Source organism: Calypte anna, chromosome 4A (assembly GCF_003957555.1).
Source record: "Calypte anna isolate BGI_N300 chromosome 4A, bCalAnn1_v1.p, whole genome shotgun sequence".
Lineage (NCBI taxonomy): Eukaryota > Metazoa > Chordata > Aves > Apodiformes > Trochilidae > Calypte > Calypte anna.
Window position 1 is genome coordinate 26,412,067 of NC_044248.1, and position 14,673 is coordinate 26,426,739.

Sequence of the window (14,673 nt, forward strand, 5' to 3'; positions counted from 1 at the left end):
GACTGTTTTAAACACACTTGCAAAATTGTTCCTTGTAGCTTGAGATAGCTTGAAGGAGCAGGCTGCTCTCTCAGTCTCTTAACAGCCTCTTAGGATCACATACTCAGAGGGTAAGAGGCTCAGCATAAAGGCCAGCACTACTGTTTTATAGACTAACAGAAATTACTGTGAGTTCTCTATGTGAACATCAATGATTCAAAGTTCCTTGCAATTGAAAGGATATTTTTTTAAAAAAAAATCTAATCCCAAAACCCAACAAAACTGACCTACCCCAATGGTAGTTACTACATGCCTTTCTCATCTTTCTCATTTTTCTATGCCAGCTACAAAAAAATTTAATTAGAAATTGCACTTTGGTGATCTAGGTAACTTTTTAGTACTTTGATAGCTTTATAATTTTATCTTCTTTACTCTGTTTTCATATCTTAGGAATAATTATAATTGTCTGAATTTATGTTCATTCATGGAGTATTGGTACACTTTGCTGGCATTTACATGCTATTCAGCACCTTTAGTATCTGCATGTTATCTCTATTAAATTCAGGAAGAGAAATGTGATGCAGAATTATAAATGCTGGAAAGCTATTTTCACAGTAATATATAGTACTCTGGTGGGCTCAACCAACCATAACCTCTAATAATAGGCTTTTATCTCTTTTTCAGGCTGAAGTGTACACATACTTTGCAAACTAATGTGGAGTTTTTTGTTTGTAATGTGTTCCTATACTATCCAAATTAAAGGAGAATATCCATAACTAGTACGTAGATTGGTCCGAAGCAATATAACATAATTTTGATATGATACTTTTCAAAAAAGCCTACAACATATAGACATGGTCATTTAAAAATTAATCTTCTTGCTTGCAAAATAGGTTTCAGATTACTCTATTGAAAAAAAAAAGGCTTTCATTAATTTCAAGATGGTTTCCATAATTAATTTACATTTAGATAAACATTCAATTTAGTCTATTCAGTAACCTAGTTTAATATATGAAGACTGGATGATCACCATTAATTTGGGTTTATCTTCAAAATCCTCATTGACTGACTTTTAATATAAATGTTCCATGACTCTAATTATATCACTATGTGATGTCTGTAGGACTCCTGTATTTAGTGAATAGGTGAGCAAGATTTCCTTTTGTTCTTCTCCTTTAGTGTAGCTTTTGTCTTAACATAATATTTATCTTTTCAGTCCTGTAAGTAGCACAAAATTTATCTTCATAATTTTGCCTCTTCTTCCTTTGCTCCCTACCCACCTCTGTCCTTCCATCCAGCCTACACAAGTGCAAGCCTTGCCTGTACTTTTTCTTTGTCCTTACCCACCTCACCCTCTGGCTTGTGTTCATCACCTCTTTTCCTATTCCCTTCTAACTCCCTGGCTGCTCCTGTGCTCTGTCGGCAATATTTGAGACTGCTGAAACACAGATGGCAATTAATCTCCTTGAGTTTATCCACAGAGAATAAAATTTTATTTTAGAGAAAGGCAATCTCCAGTACACAAAGACTATATTTTATTATCTACTATAAATTAATTGGAAAAATCAAAGTTTATATAAAATTTATTGGATGCTGCAGAATAATTTAATACTAACACTATCTTCAAAACTATATATACAGAAAATATTACTGTTGTAATATGTTTTCTTTTTAATACAGGACTAAATGTGGTTATATTGCAGTACAGTTCTATCTGAGTTTTAAAGAGGTAGTTGAATGATTGTTTCACCATTTTTTTGGATATTTTCGTTCTTCACATTATACAAGATTCTTCATGGAGTAAGTCTGGCTATTTCATCTCAGTCTGATTGGTAGAGATTTTATTACTTCTCTCCGTAATGAACATATAAGGAAGGAGATTTATTTCAATATTTGTCTCATGCATAGCTATATGTATTTTTTCCTTTTAGAAAGCTTAAGTGAAAGTTACTTCTTTACTTACACGTAAGGCTGAAGAGAAAGCAGAGATCTTTTAGTGTGCTTTTGGATAGAAACAACTCAGTGGGAGGTTTAGCACAGATGGTTTGTTGCAAGGGCTGAAATAGTCTCAGGACTTCCCAAAAGCCTTGATCTTTAGGACCACAATAGCTTGTAATTTCTACAGTACTGAGGACACTGAGGTCTGTGAGGAGCTGCTCCTGGCAGATATCCCACACTTCAGCTACTGGTGGAGGCCATAATATAAGGTTTATAAATTGGAATAGGAATTAGAAGAGACCTATGGAATAGTGACAAAGTTGCTATCTGCTTGCTTATTGTAAGTTTATTTTCACTAATAATAAGACAGGCTTAAAACATCATTTTCCCATTAAAACAATATTACACTGGCTGAATTACTATAAAAGTATGGAAATTAATCGGGAGTCATTCATTTAAATTAGGGAAATAGTATTTCTATAATATGATCTCTGATCATATTTGTTAAAATAAATTTAATCTTTGCATCATTTTATACTGTCTATAGCATTAAATTTGCTTCTACATTTTGTATATTTCCTGTATCTATTCCACATTGTTATCAGCTTACCCAAGTTTTCATTTGAATATGAAAGAATAAGTGATATTGAAAAAATCTTGGAGGGGTTTGTTATTGGAATATTACGGGAAAATACACTCCATTTGTTCCCAAAATCCCCCTCAGTTGTCTGAATTCTACAGTAGTTCCCAAAGCCATTTATAATACTTCTCACATCCCCAGTCAGACAATGACTTTAGTTGCATTTTTATGGTACTAATCCAAGCTTAAGATACATTCAGTGAAGATGAAGATGTAGTTAAATAAATGAAATACCAATTGTAAGTGTGAGTCTGACATTGAGTCTCTTGAAAATCATCCAAACTCAAAGATATTTTAATTGGGGTTTGCGCTTTATTATTGTATGGCCTTGTAAAACGTATTGAGAGTTGTCTTTTGGGTGATGATGAAAAGTGTGATCCTAAAGAAATGTTATAATCAAATTTATTGTCATAGCAATAAAGATATTAATCTCCATATCTTGATTAATATCCAGTTTGAGTAGCTGTTTAGTGATAGTCAAAATTCACCTGGCAGATATTCATAGGTCTCTGGCTTTTCTTTTATTTTGGGGGCAGAGTCTCCCTGAGCTAGTTTTGATTGTCTAGACAGTGCTGGGCAGGACAACCACATAACAGCCAGGTAATCTTTGTAATAAATTGAGCCTCTGAAGGCTCTACATGTTAGACTGTAATCCATCCTTCCATTTCTTAAGCTTTGGGTCTGTGAAATGATGATTTTAAAGCCCCCTTATAGAAGAAAGGCAGATGATCTGACCTTATTACTTAAATAATAACATGTTTCTGGTTTGAAGTTAGGGATCTCACTGGATGAATTTAGTATTCCATGTCAGACACTTTGTCCATTGCAAAAATAATGAGAAGAAAGCACTGGCTGTCAGTGCAGCTTCATGGGAAGGTTTTTTTGAACAAAAAGTTTTAAAGGAAAGATAAAATTAAACTATTTTTAAGTTATTCTGAGAAATGCTGTCTACACAGATCCATGTTTACATTTTATTAAGTTAAATGGCTGAGTACTTCTTATACCAATACTCTTTTATTTCAAAGTTTACTCCTGTTCTCAGCTTCAGCTGCCATTATAGCACATCAGCACTTAGGCTGACTCCCATGTAGAAACTTGGAGGCTTAGTGGGTCTGACTGTCTCACGCTGAAATGTCAGAGTCAGCTTTAAATATTTATGTAGAGAAATAATTTTTGCTGTTTCTATACAGGATTGACATCTTCAAGTATGTGATATATGGTGTAGCAGCTGCATTCTTTGTATATGGCATTTTGCTGATGGTGGAGGGATTCTTTACAACTGGTGCCATCAAGGATCTCTATGGGGATTTCAAAATCACCACTTGCGGCAGATGTGTCAGTGCCTGGGTAAGTGGCAAAGAAAGCTTTTGTACTTGTGACAATTGCAGTGGTTTTTTATATCTGTAGTGTCTTGTGATTTTTTTTTTCTTTTGCTGTTTTCCAATACTTCAGTTTATTGGTTAAAATTCATAGTGAAGGAGAATGGAATGTTAGAAATGTTCTCTATTTTTATCAGTCATAGGAACAAGTAATTCCACTGGCTGAATGGGTAAGCTTTTTCTCTCAGCAATACAAGCTCTTTGGCATGGCACCAAAAGTGTGTAATGCTTTCAGCTGTACTGGGAAAGAAATGCTTTTCTTATTAATATTTACATTGTTATTTTAGAAATCTTACCTGCTCTTTGGAACAAGCTGGAGCCTGTCATCAGATTTGTTGTTTTTTTTTTTTAATGCAAAATGCCCATTATTTTCTCCTACATTTTCTCTGGTCTGGAGAGGTCATTCACTTGTGACTGAAAAATATAGATTATAAAAAAATTTGATTTGTAATCAGAATTAAAATGAGGTTTCTCATATTAAAATTACTGACTATTTGAACTGGGATTAATTTATGATTACTCTTCAATATCAGGTAAGTATCTAACTCTTCTGGTGTCTACCTCTTCTGCAACGTAGGTAAGAGGCCTGGACACTTCATAGCTCTCAGAGTTGGATATTTCTGCATATTTCCTGATTTTAAAAATAATGGTTAAATACAGCCTGGTAGATCTGGCTGTTCAGGTACACTTAGTGTTATACTATACGTGCTATAACTGATACATAAAATAGTAGCGAGAGGGCAGTTTCCCTTCTAAAAATGACAATATTTATTAAACTAGAATCCAGACTAGGATCAAATGTAGGCTATAGTGAATAACTTCCAGTCACACTAAAAACTAACAAAACTACTGCTTTCACTCTCCTCACAGTTAAGATTAAACTGAAGACAGGTAATTCACATATATTGGGAATTGGGGAATATGGCCTGCATGCTATCCCTAAATAATTGTAACATGATCCATAGTTACGGTGCTTTATCATTTTATTTACTTTTGTTCCTGTATGATGCCATTGTATGATGTTAGCACTGGCTAAAAAATGTTTTAAAGCCTTTAAACAAATATATGAATAAAGATTGGTAAAAATTTAAATAAAGAACAATGATTGCTTAAACCACAACTTCTTTCATCTTCTGGAAAGAAATCTCCAATCTGCATTCACTGAGACCCTGCTAAGCTAGTTCAGAATCTGTAGAGAGTAGCAGGTTTTTCAGAACATCATTTTTCCTTCACAGGTCTCATAAATGCCTGTCCTCAGTATTACATCAAAGCAATGTTGCATCTCCTCACAGTTTTGATGGCTTTGCAGTATAAAACACAACTCCATAGTACCTGTCTAGAAGAAATGAACAGTTAAGCATTCATTTTATCATTAATAACATTATTATTAATGACTCATTAAATTAATTCCTTCAGCATTTTATTCTCCTTATCAATATTTTATAATGTTTGTGGTTTGCTTTAAAAACCCCTGGGTTGATAGAGCTTCTGCGGATAAGGTTAAGGCTGTGTACAGTTTATGATCACAATTAAAATAGGGCATAAATTATTTTGAGTTACATATACTGTTATTATTCTTGAATTTAGCAGAAGTTGTTTGTTTTTTTTTTCTTTTTGCTGGAAAAAAGATATTGAATTTGTTTGCTTGTCTTGCTCTAATGATATATCAGTAAGACTACTATACACAGCTCCGGAGCCATTTTGAGTCTTTATTCTGGCTTTTGCTTCTGTGCTCTAGGGATTTGAGAGTAAGTCAGTATAGACATCATTTTTTTCAAATAAGAATTGATCTCCAGTTTGATTAGATTTATTTTGATTATGTCATATTTAAAATTCTGAAGGGACAAAAACCAGTTTACATTTAAAAAACATTTGAAATTGGAAAAAATTTCAGTCCATCTGTGGCACGTTTATAACTTGTTCAATTCCTTAAATCATGCAATGATCTGACCAAAGAACAACAAAAAGATGTTGGAAAGGTATCAGATCTAATCATTACCCTTGTGTGTCAAGCCCAGATATCTCTATTGCTATGCAAACATGCTGTAATAAACTTTGTTATATACAGTTGCCAAAATAATTGTCAGATAATGCTATTATAGAGGATTGGCAGACAATACAAGATTTGAGAAAGCTTCCTTGTATAAAATGTTGAGATAGTAATTTTTTAAATAGTAAAACGTAGACTAAATGTTTTCTTTTAGCAATACCTGAATACTAACAGAAATATGTACACAGGATATTTTGAAACATTTAAATTATAATAATGCCTCCACATCAAAAACACCCTCTAAAAACAAGCTAAGACTATCGTTTCACATAAAGTTTTCTGGTGTCTTTCTAAATATGTTAAAGTCCAAAAATGAGCATAATTATGACTGTGATTAAACCTAATAGAAGGGGAAAGTAATGGAGAAAAATTTTAAAGAAAACCCTTGATTTAACTTTGCATGGACAGGGTAAATTTCTCACTGGAAATCCATGGACATCTTTTTTCCTTTCTTGTCCAAATGTTCTTTGAAAAGCAGACTTTTAAGTACACTGAAAGCTGACATCTACAGAAACTTTTCATATCCCCTTGCTGACCTCCCTCCTTCACTGTGACTACCTCCTTTCTAGCTAGCTCTTCATGGGCAAAAGGATTTTTTTTGCCTGAAGTAATAGGAAAAGTGATAGCTCAACCATTCCAGTGACTGTATAGTTGATTTATCAGCTCACATGAGCATTCAGAGGCTTAGCATCCAAATTATGCCAGTGCTTCTGTGGAGTTTATACCCTCTCAGGTCTGAGAGAAGGCCCCTGACAGTGGCAGTGGAGAGTCTCATTGGCAGCCTTTTCAGAATTAATTTACTGTGAAAAGTAAAACAAAACCAGTCTAACAATGGCAGTCAGGAGGGATGGCTGTGTTGTAAGTCTTCATTTTTCAATGCCTGAATGTGCTTTTATAGAATTAAATAAACAGTTATATATAATTGTGCTGCAGCCTGATCACTGAAGAATGGGAGACATGCTTGAAGCCAACTGTTACACTTTATATATCTGGGATTTAATACCCTTCCTATTTATATTCAGCTAGTTTGATCATTGAAAACCCCATTTACACCTCATTTTGGAATGTCTGCTTACAGAATCAATATAGAAAATGAAGAAATACGAGTGAGGATTCTTTTCTTTGAAAACTCTTACTCTTACACATATTTTAGGCTATGAAATGGATAAGCAGTTCTTTTTATTTTTTCAGAAAACCTTGGATAAAAATTTCAGCCTGATAGTTGCATTTCTATTTCTTTGTATTTTACTTTTTCAAAGACACGTTAAGGCCCACATAGAGAGATATGGTTTATAATCTAAGTTGTACTGACTAACTTGTCTTCTGTCATAAAGAACATTTTATTCCAATGAGTGAAAGGGATTTATTTGCCTTTGAAAATTATTTTGGCTACCTTCATAATATTTGAGCCATGCTTTCTAAGTGTTTAAGCAAAAAATCATACATATTTATAGATCTATATTGCAAGAAAAATCATGGAAGTTTTATGAATGTTTTGAAAAAAACATCTGTTTTTTTTGAAAAAAACATCACTTCACCTTACCCTAACCAGACCAGTTGTTCTAGAGTCAATGAAACTGTACCATCTTGACATTTGATTCTCTGTAACAGGAGGAACAGAGTTCAGGGCAGGCTCAGCTGGCTTTTCCACTGAGAACAGATGCATCAGTTCTGAATGCTAGAAATAAAGCTCTCGTGTCTGAAAATCAGATGCCATATCTGGATATTCTGGTGACAAAATGCTGAGCTGACAGACAGAGAGGTCTTGCTTCTGACTGAATACTCTGTCTGAGGAATGCATTGTTTCATGCCACTGCTACTTCATTTATGAGAAGAAACTTCCCTCCAAGACAGCAGAAGTACTAACAGGTCTAGAATCCTTTAATCCAACCTTAAATGAGAAAAACATCTAACAAAACTCCCCCCTGTACTTGTTAAGTAGTGAATGCATTGCATAGTTCTGGATGCTGACATGGGAAATCAGAAAGGGGAGATTCATATGGACATGGATTTATCCCACCTAAGAATGTCACTAAGATTGCCAAGAGAAGAGCCTATGCTCTTCAGTAGTTAAAGGACAGGGAGGGTTAGAAAGACCATCTTAGCTGAATTTTTCCACAAATAATTATCCACTTTTCTGCAAAATTACCCTCAAATGTTTTAAGTTAGGTCTTTTATATCAAGCACTTCAGTAAACTATCATCTAAATTTACTATGATATATCCGGCTTGGCCCCTTCAGTTGGAATTTAGATGAATTAACATTTGTTATGTAAACAGTGCTGGAGTTAGTGAATAAAATGAAACATATTAACAATTTTATAGGTTTCTGGAAGGCATCTTATCTCTGGAGAGTAGACCAGCACTGGAATTTTTTTAAAGATCTAGGTTCCTTGTAGTTTTCTTTGCTTGTTCTTGAAACAAGAAGGACTAACCCTTGTTATACTTACAAACTCAGCTGAATGGTTAAGAGAATCACCTGTGTTTATTCCATTACTCTCCCAACTACAGTGATAAAATACATATGGTTTCTTATAAAGAAATAAGAATGAACATTATTACTTTTCCCACCCCACTGCTAGACTTTCAGAAATCTTTTGCAGTGAGCTCAGAACTTATTTTGTTATATATTTCTAGATGTTGACTGTATTTTGGTCTGTATTATTTCCATAATCTGGACACATTAGTTTATTTTTCTTTATTTTATACTTCCAGATTTTCTTACTTAGAGATATTACACATCAAATCATTCTTTCATATGATTATTCCTCTTCTCACAGAACTTATCATGAGACTTACACCCAGCCCTTTTGTTGACTGCAGTGTTCATTGTCTCCTTTAACAGGGAATTATGCCACACATTGTAATATGTCTTGACAACAGCTTTCTCCATGGGCTTTACCTTTCAGTTCTGAATCATCATAAATTATTCAAGATGATAGCTTTATTTCCCTCACATTCACATAATCCTTCTCAGTTTTACCTGGAATGATTCATCAGATGACCATAGTTTTCCCTGAACCTTGTTCTCACCTGGCTACCTTATCCTTTTCACTGCATTTAGATGTTTTACTCTTATAACAGCTATTTAAATCTGTGAATGTCAGTGACTTCATCATAAATTCACAATTTTGTGGTCAAAAATGTGTCCTTTTTCCATTTCCAGTTGTTTCTAGCCAGTTTGATTTCTCACACTTAGAGTTATTATCCCCAGATTCCCCAGAAACCACAGCTTTGTGTTCTTCATATCAACTACATCTTCCCATTGCTGTCTTATAAATTGATAGTTATACTGTAAATATTTTTAGTACTGCTTGCTTGAAGGAATGAAACGTGTAAACATATCCCTTCAGTGCTTGTATCCTTTTATTTGTTCATGATGCTTAGCATTCAAGTTAGCCAGGTTAGATGTAGCAAACCAGAGTATGAACACTTCTTTCAACTGAAAAGTTTTAACATAATTTTAGAATTTCCTGACTTTCTCTGCTTGGCAAGACAACAAATGAGAAAGGAAGGTGCCTCTCCCTTGATTATCTCACAGGCTTCTCAAGACCTGGTAAGAGCAAATTGAAATTTGCTTCATTGAAATTTTCATCATTGAAAACTATTAAAGTATGAATCAGATTTTTAATACATATGTTATCAGCAATGTGAAAGCAAAATAGATGGAAAATTTGCCACTAGGACCTGACATTGGCAGGGAGTGGGACATGATGGAACTGATTTGTTTTGATACTTTGTGTTTTTGAAATGAATAATTATGTGACATGAACACAGTCTGGAGAATCCATGAATGAGCACTATTTAAGTGCTTCATTTAAGCACTTTAAAAAAAAAAAAAAAAAGCAGTTTCTCATACATCTAAATGTTTATAGAAGGAGAACATTTAAAAAAAAACACACAAAAAACTGGTTTCATAAAATGGATGGCTCAGAATTTAAAATTTCAGTGATTACAAAATTTTCTGATAATAGATCTTAACAATTTCAGGAATGTCACATTAGCTAATATTTAATGTATGGATTAATTGCAATTAGGCAAACCTGAGTAGTCTGTCCTGCTGTGAAAAGAAATTTGGACCATGACTGGTTTTTTTTTCTTTTTTTTTTTTTTTTCCTCCTGAAGCTGTTGACTTGAATGCAAGCCAAGAAGGATCAACCACATGACAGTAATAGCATAGCATGAAATGTATCTATGTTTCAACAAGACTTTTGGAGCTGTGCCTAAGAATATCATATGTCAGAGAGAGAGATAAGATGAACATGTTTTGTAGATGCAGTAATAAAAGTCCAACAAGTGACTGTTAGCAATGAGAGTGATATTTTAAGCAAAGCAGACAACTCTGTAAGTGTGTGTTTTCTGTCATTTACAGTGCATTTAGTGGTAATATCAGAACATCAATGTTTCTCCTTCCAGCAGCTTTCTATGTACAATGAGATAGGCTGAAATACTTTTGCTTCATCTTTTACTACTGTTCAGGAATGATAGCTCATCATTGAGAATGTTAAAGGAGGTAATTTTCTTGTGAGCTACTTAACAGTCCTTCTTAAACATATTTTAATTTCATTTTTCATGTGAGAAGAGGGTGTATGAATACCCTGAGAGGTTGTCTGGGGTGGTAGAGAATGATCTGCAATATATTATGCATTCATATATCAATGACTTTAAACACATCCGTATAATATTTGCAATTGATGACTTAAGAAAGCATTATGATTTATTTAGATTTAAATAAATAAGAATAGTATTACGACTTCTAGACAACGTAACATATGTCATAAAGTAGCTGAGTCTGGTTTAGCTACAGCGGGGAGCAAATCAACAAATTCTTGTCTTGTTCTCTCTAGTATCTGCATATGGGAAACTAAACATTTAAGATGCTGTGTCCAAAAATATTGGGAAAAGGTTAAAGTATTTATGTAGTGATTCTTCTTTAAAAGTGCAAAAATTCCAAAACACTTTTGGATGAATTCTGAGCTTCACAAAAGTAAAAAGAACTGAACAATTGTAGTGTAAGAATACAGACTGTGAACAGAAACAAAATATCTAATATTTACACTGATCTATGATAAAAGTTTACTGAATAAAGGAGGTTTTTGAGTCTGGACTGTAGATGCAAGGAGGTAGGCATAACCTTGCAGTATAGAAAACTGGATACAAATAAACTAGAGGTCTGAGGTAGGAACATAAGTAGTATGTTTAAATTGAATTCTTGTATACTAGAGAAAGAGATAAACACTATCAGTACCACTTCATCAAAACTAAGTTAAACATTTGAGAAAATATATGGCGATTGCTATTAATAATTTAAAAAGTGAAGCTTTGTGTGTGTGTCAGAGTTTAGTGAATCTCAATGAACTTTAAACACAGCAAGGTGGTTCACAAAAATGAATATATTGGAACGATTTGGAAAATAGATACAATTATATGGCAGCATGAAGTTTTAGGACTTAAGTTTTATTCAGGCACTTCTGAATTCGTTGCTACGGAGTTGTGGTGGGTTTTTTGTTTTGGTTTTTTTTGGGTAGTTTGTTTGTTTTCAGTTTTTGTTTTGTTTTTAAAGTAAGCAGCTGTATCTGCATACAATAAAATTACTCAAGTTTGCTTTGTTTCCATTTCAATACAGCTCTCTGTAGTAACAGTGTTACAGTCCAAGGGAGTATTAACTTTTTTTTGTTTTGTTTTGGATCTGCGAAACAAAGTCGAACTGTACAAAGGTTGTGTGCAAGCAGACTTTATTTGACAATTGACGCAGGCAAAATGATGGAGCCAGGCAAAAGAGGGAGAGAGGAAAAGAAGATATAAGAGAGAGAGAGAAAGAGAAAAGAGAGAAGCGAGAGAAATGGGAGAGAAAAGGGTAAGAAAGTTAGAAGAAAGAATGAGAGATAAAGAGAGTGAGAAAGAGAAAGAAAGAGAAAGAGAAAGAAGGAGAAAGAGAAAGAGAAAGAGAAAGAGAAAGGAGAGAAAGAGAACAATAAAGAAGAGAAAGAGGAAAAGAAAGAAGAGAAAGAGAAGAGAAAGAGAAAAAGCAAGAAGAGGAAGAGGAAGAGGAAGAGGAAGAGGAAGAGGAAGAGGAAGAGGAAGAGGAAGAGGAAGAGGAAGAGGAAGAGGAAGAGGAAGAGGAAGAGAAAGAGAAAGAGAAAGAGAAAGAGAAAGAGAAAGAGAAAGAGAAAGAGAAAGAGAAAGAGAAAGAGAAAGAGAAAGAGAAAGAGAAAGAGAAAGAGAAAGAGAAAGAGAAAGAGAAAGAGAAAGAGAAAGAGAAAGAGAAAAGGAAGGGAAAGTGGAAGAAAAATAGTCACCACCAGGGGCCCATCTGTCCAGTGAGTTTCTTCAAGATGTCGCTGATCCTGGACAGGGTCCGATGCGAGATGGTGGTGGGTCAGGAGATGACCAAACAGCAACATCTTGGACAGCCATATATACCCCTGAGTTCCTTTTGATCCAAAGAGGCAGCTGTCAGGCAGCTACCACAGAAGCCAGGTCTATTGGCATCAGAGCCATTGCAGACAGGAGGGAGCTGCCTGGAGGGGGGGCTTCCAGCACACAGCTCTGATCTCTTTCCAGGTGCCACTCCCAGCTCCATCCCAGCCCCCTCAGCCAGGTACATCAGCATCAGTACCACCAAGGTGGCTTCCTCCACCCTGGCCAGGGCAATCATGCCTGGAGGGACATCCCAGCACTGCAGGCCCTCAGAAAACGGGATCAGTCTCCACCCAGCCGATAATTCTTAGTTCTTAGTTCTTATCTCTTTCAGGGTGTCACCTCCTGCTCAGCTCTGGCCAGGCCAGGTCCTCCAGCCCAGCCAGAGCTCTTCACTTTAAAATTGTTCTTTTGAGACAATTTCAAATCAGTGAGATCAGACTCTCACAAGCAGTACCTTTTAGATATGATTTCACTGTCTCTGTCCCTAGGGACACCGAAGCAATCATCCAGTGTTTCTTCAGGGGTATTGAAATATTTATTACAAAACTAAAAAAAGTGCAGTGGTTTTGAAATGTGCTTTTCAAGGCACCAGTATCCACACATTGTAAAATGAAAGCAGTAACTGAAACCTTGATCTTGCTGAAATAAATAAGATTTGGAAAATGTTTTCAGTAGAAACAGGGTTTCAACCAACTATGACCACCATATGTGCTGTACATATTTAATCTCAGAGAATTCCCTGAAATCCCTACTTTTTGCCATTGATCTGTGAAATAAATTTTATTTTAAAAACCTTTCTAGAAGCAATGATGGTTTGCTTACTCTGATAATTTATGATTCAGGAAAACTGTTACTAACAAATAGCTCATAAAATCTGGTAAGAAGGTTTTACAAGCCATGGTATTAGTACAAGAAATTAACTGCTGCAAAAGTGAAAGATTTATTTTGTTCAAATAATTATCTTGTTTATCTGTTCTTTCCAAATGTGAACTGAGTATTGATTAGTGAACTTTTATCTTCCTTATTTGGTAGGTGAGTTTCAGTGTCACTTCCAGCTTGTTTTGGGTTTGTGTGTCTGGCTTCTTACAATGAAAACTGAACTGATCATAGAATGTAATTTTCCCTAGCAGGGCAATACTCAGCATAATAAAGAACAAGCTGTATAATTTCTGTAAGATGATGTACTCCTATTTCACAAATCATTTCCTTGTCACGTAGCAGAATGCTACTCCAAAGCAGAAAGATTCCTTTGAACCTCAGGAGACTGATTCCTGAATTTAATTCCTGGGGTCAACAGGTTCTTTAAGCATTTCTTGTAAGGTCTCTAGAGCAAAGAGTGGAGATGGTAATAGCAGATAAAATTATTTTTAAAAATACTTTAGTCCTTCACCTGTGGTTTAAAATAATAAAGTTCAGCATTTTGTTCCATTATAATAAGAATTTATAAGCTAACACCTCCTATGGCTGTAAAGTAATAAGTTATAGTGTAGAGTTAATACTTTTGCTCTTATTGACCTCACAGCAGAAATAGTAGTATTACCCAGATCTCTTTTTTGGGGTTTGCTTCACTAATATCAGCAATGGAAGCTTCCAGGGATAACTCATAGCTACCAAGTGATTTAACATGGAATTTTTAATTTTAGTTATTCTTATAACTTTCCTTCTTATAAAGAAATGTTTCAATTCCTCCCCCTGTCTTGGATGTATAACATTAATTCGGGCATGTCATTGGCCACTGGCTTTTTAGTAAAAAGTGACTGAAGGAGGCAAATGGAATCAGCATTTGATTCACTTTGAGATACTCAACCAGAAAGATTTATGTTTTACAAAGATAATCTCTTCCATAAGCCAGCAGGCAATTCTCCCTGAAAAGGTGGCTCTTGTGACTCCCAGCAGCCATCATCTAACAGATTTGTCCTGTTCTTATTTCATGCCCAAGGCAGATTTTTTTAGAGACTAGTAAGATCTATTTTTTCCTCTTTACTATAGCAATTCTTTATTTTATCTCAGTTGAGTTTTAAGCAAGCAAGGCTACTACAGTTCAGAAAATAAAAAGATATTTGATAGGAACTATAATGCTCATAGTAAAGCTGATTTTTTTTCCTTCATTTTGTGGCAAACACAGAATAGTAGGAAGATTGCCAATTTTGTGTGGAGCCCCATCTTTAAAAAGAGTTGCTACAGTTCAATAATATAACTGTTACTGAATGCTTAGTCTTCCCTTCAATTTTTATGTATATACTACACTGAGAGATGTATTAAATT

General features: G+C 34.7%; 1 protein-coding gene across 1 annotated transcript in view; it reads left to right on the forward strand.

Annotated features, from left to right (window-relative positions):
• GPM6A (glycoprotein M6A) overlaps positions 1 to 14,673 on the forward strand; it is a 107,156-nt gene that overhangs the window by 81,045 nt on the left and 11,438 nt on the right. The window contains exon 3 of the mRNA XM_008502519.2: positions 3,748 to 3,904. Coding sequence (XP_008500741.1) covers positions 3,748 to 3,904 — 157 coding nt within the window. The remainder of the gene's footprint in view (positions 1 to 3,747; positions 3,905 to 14,673) is intronic.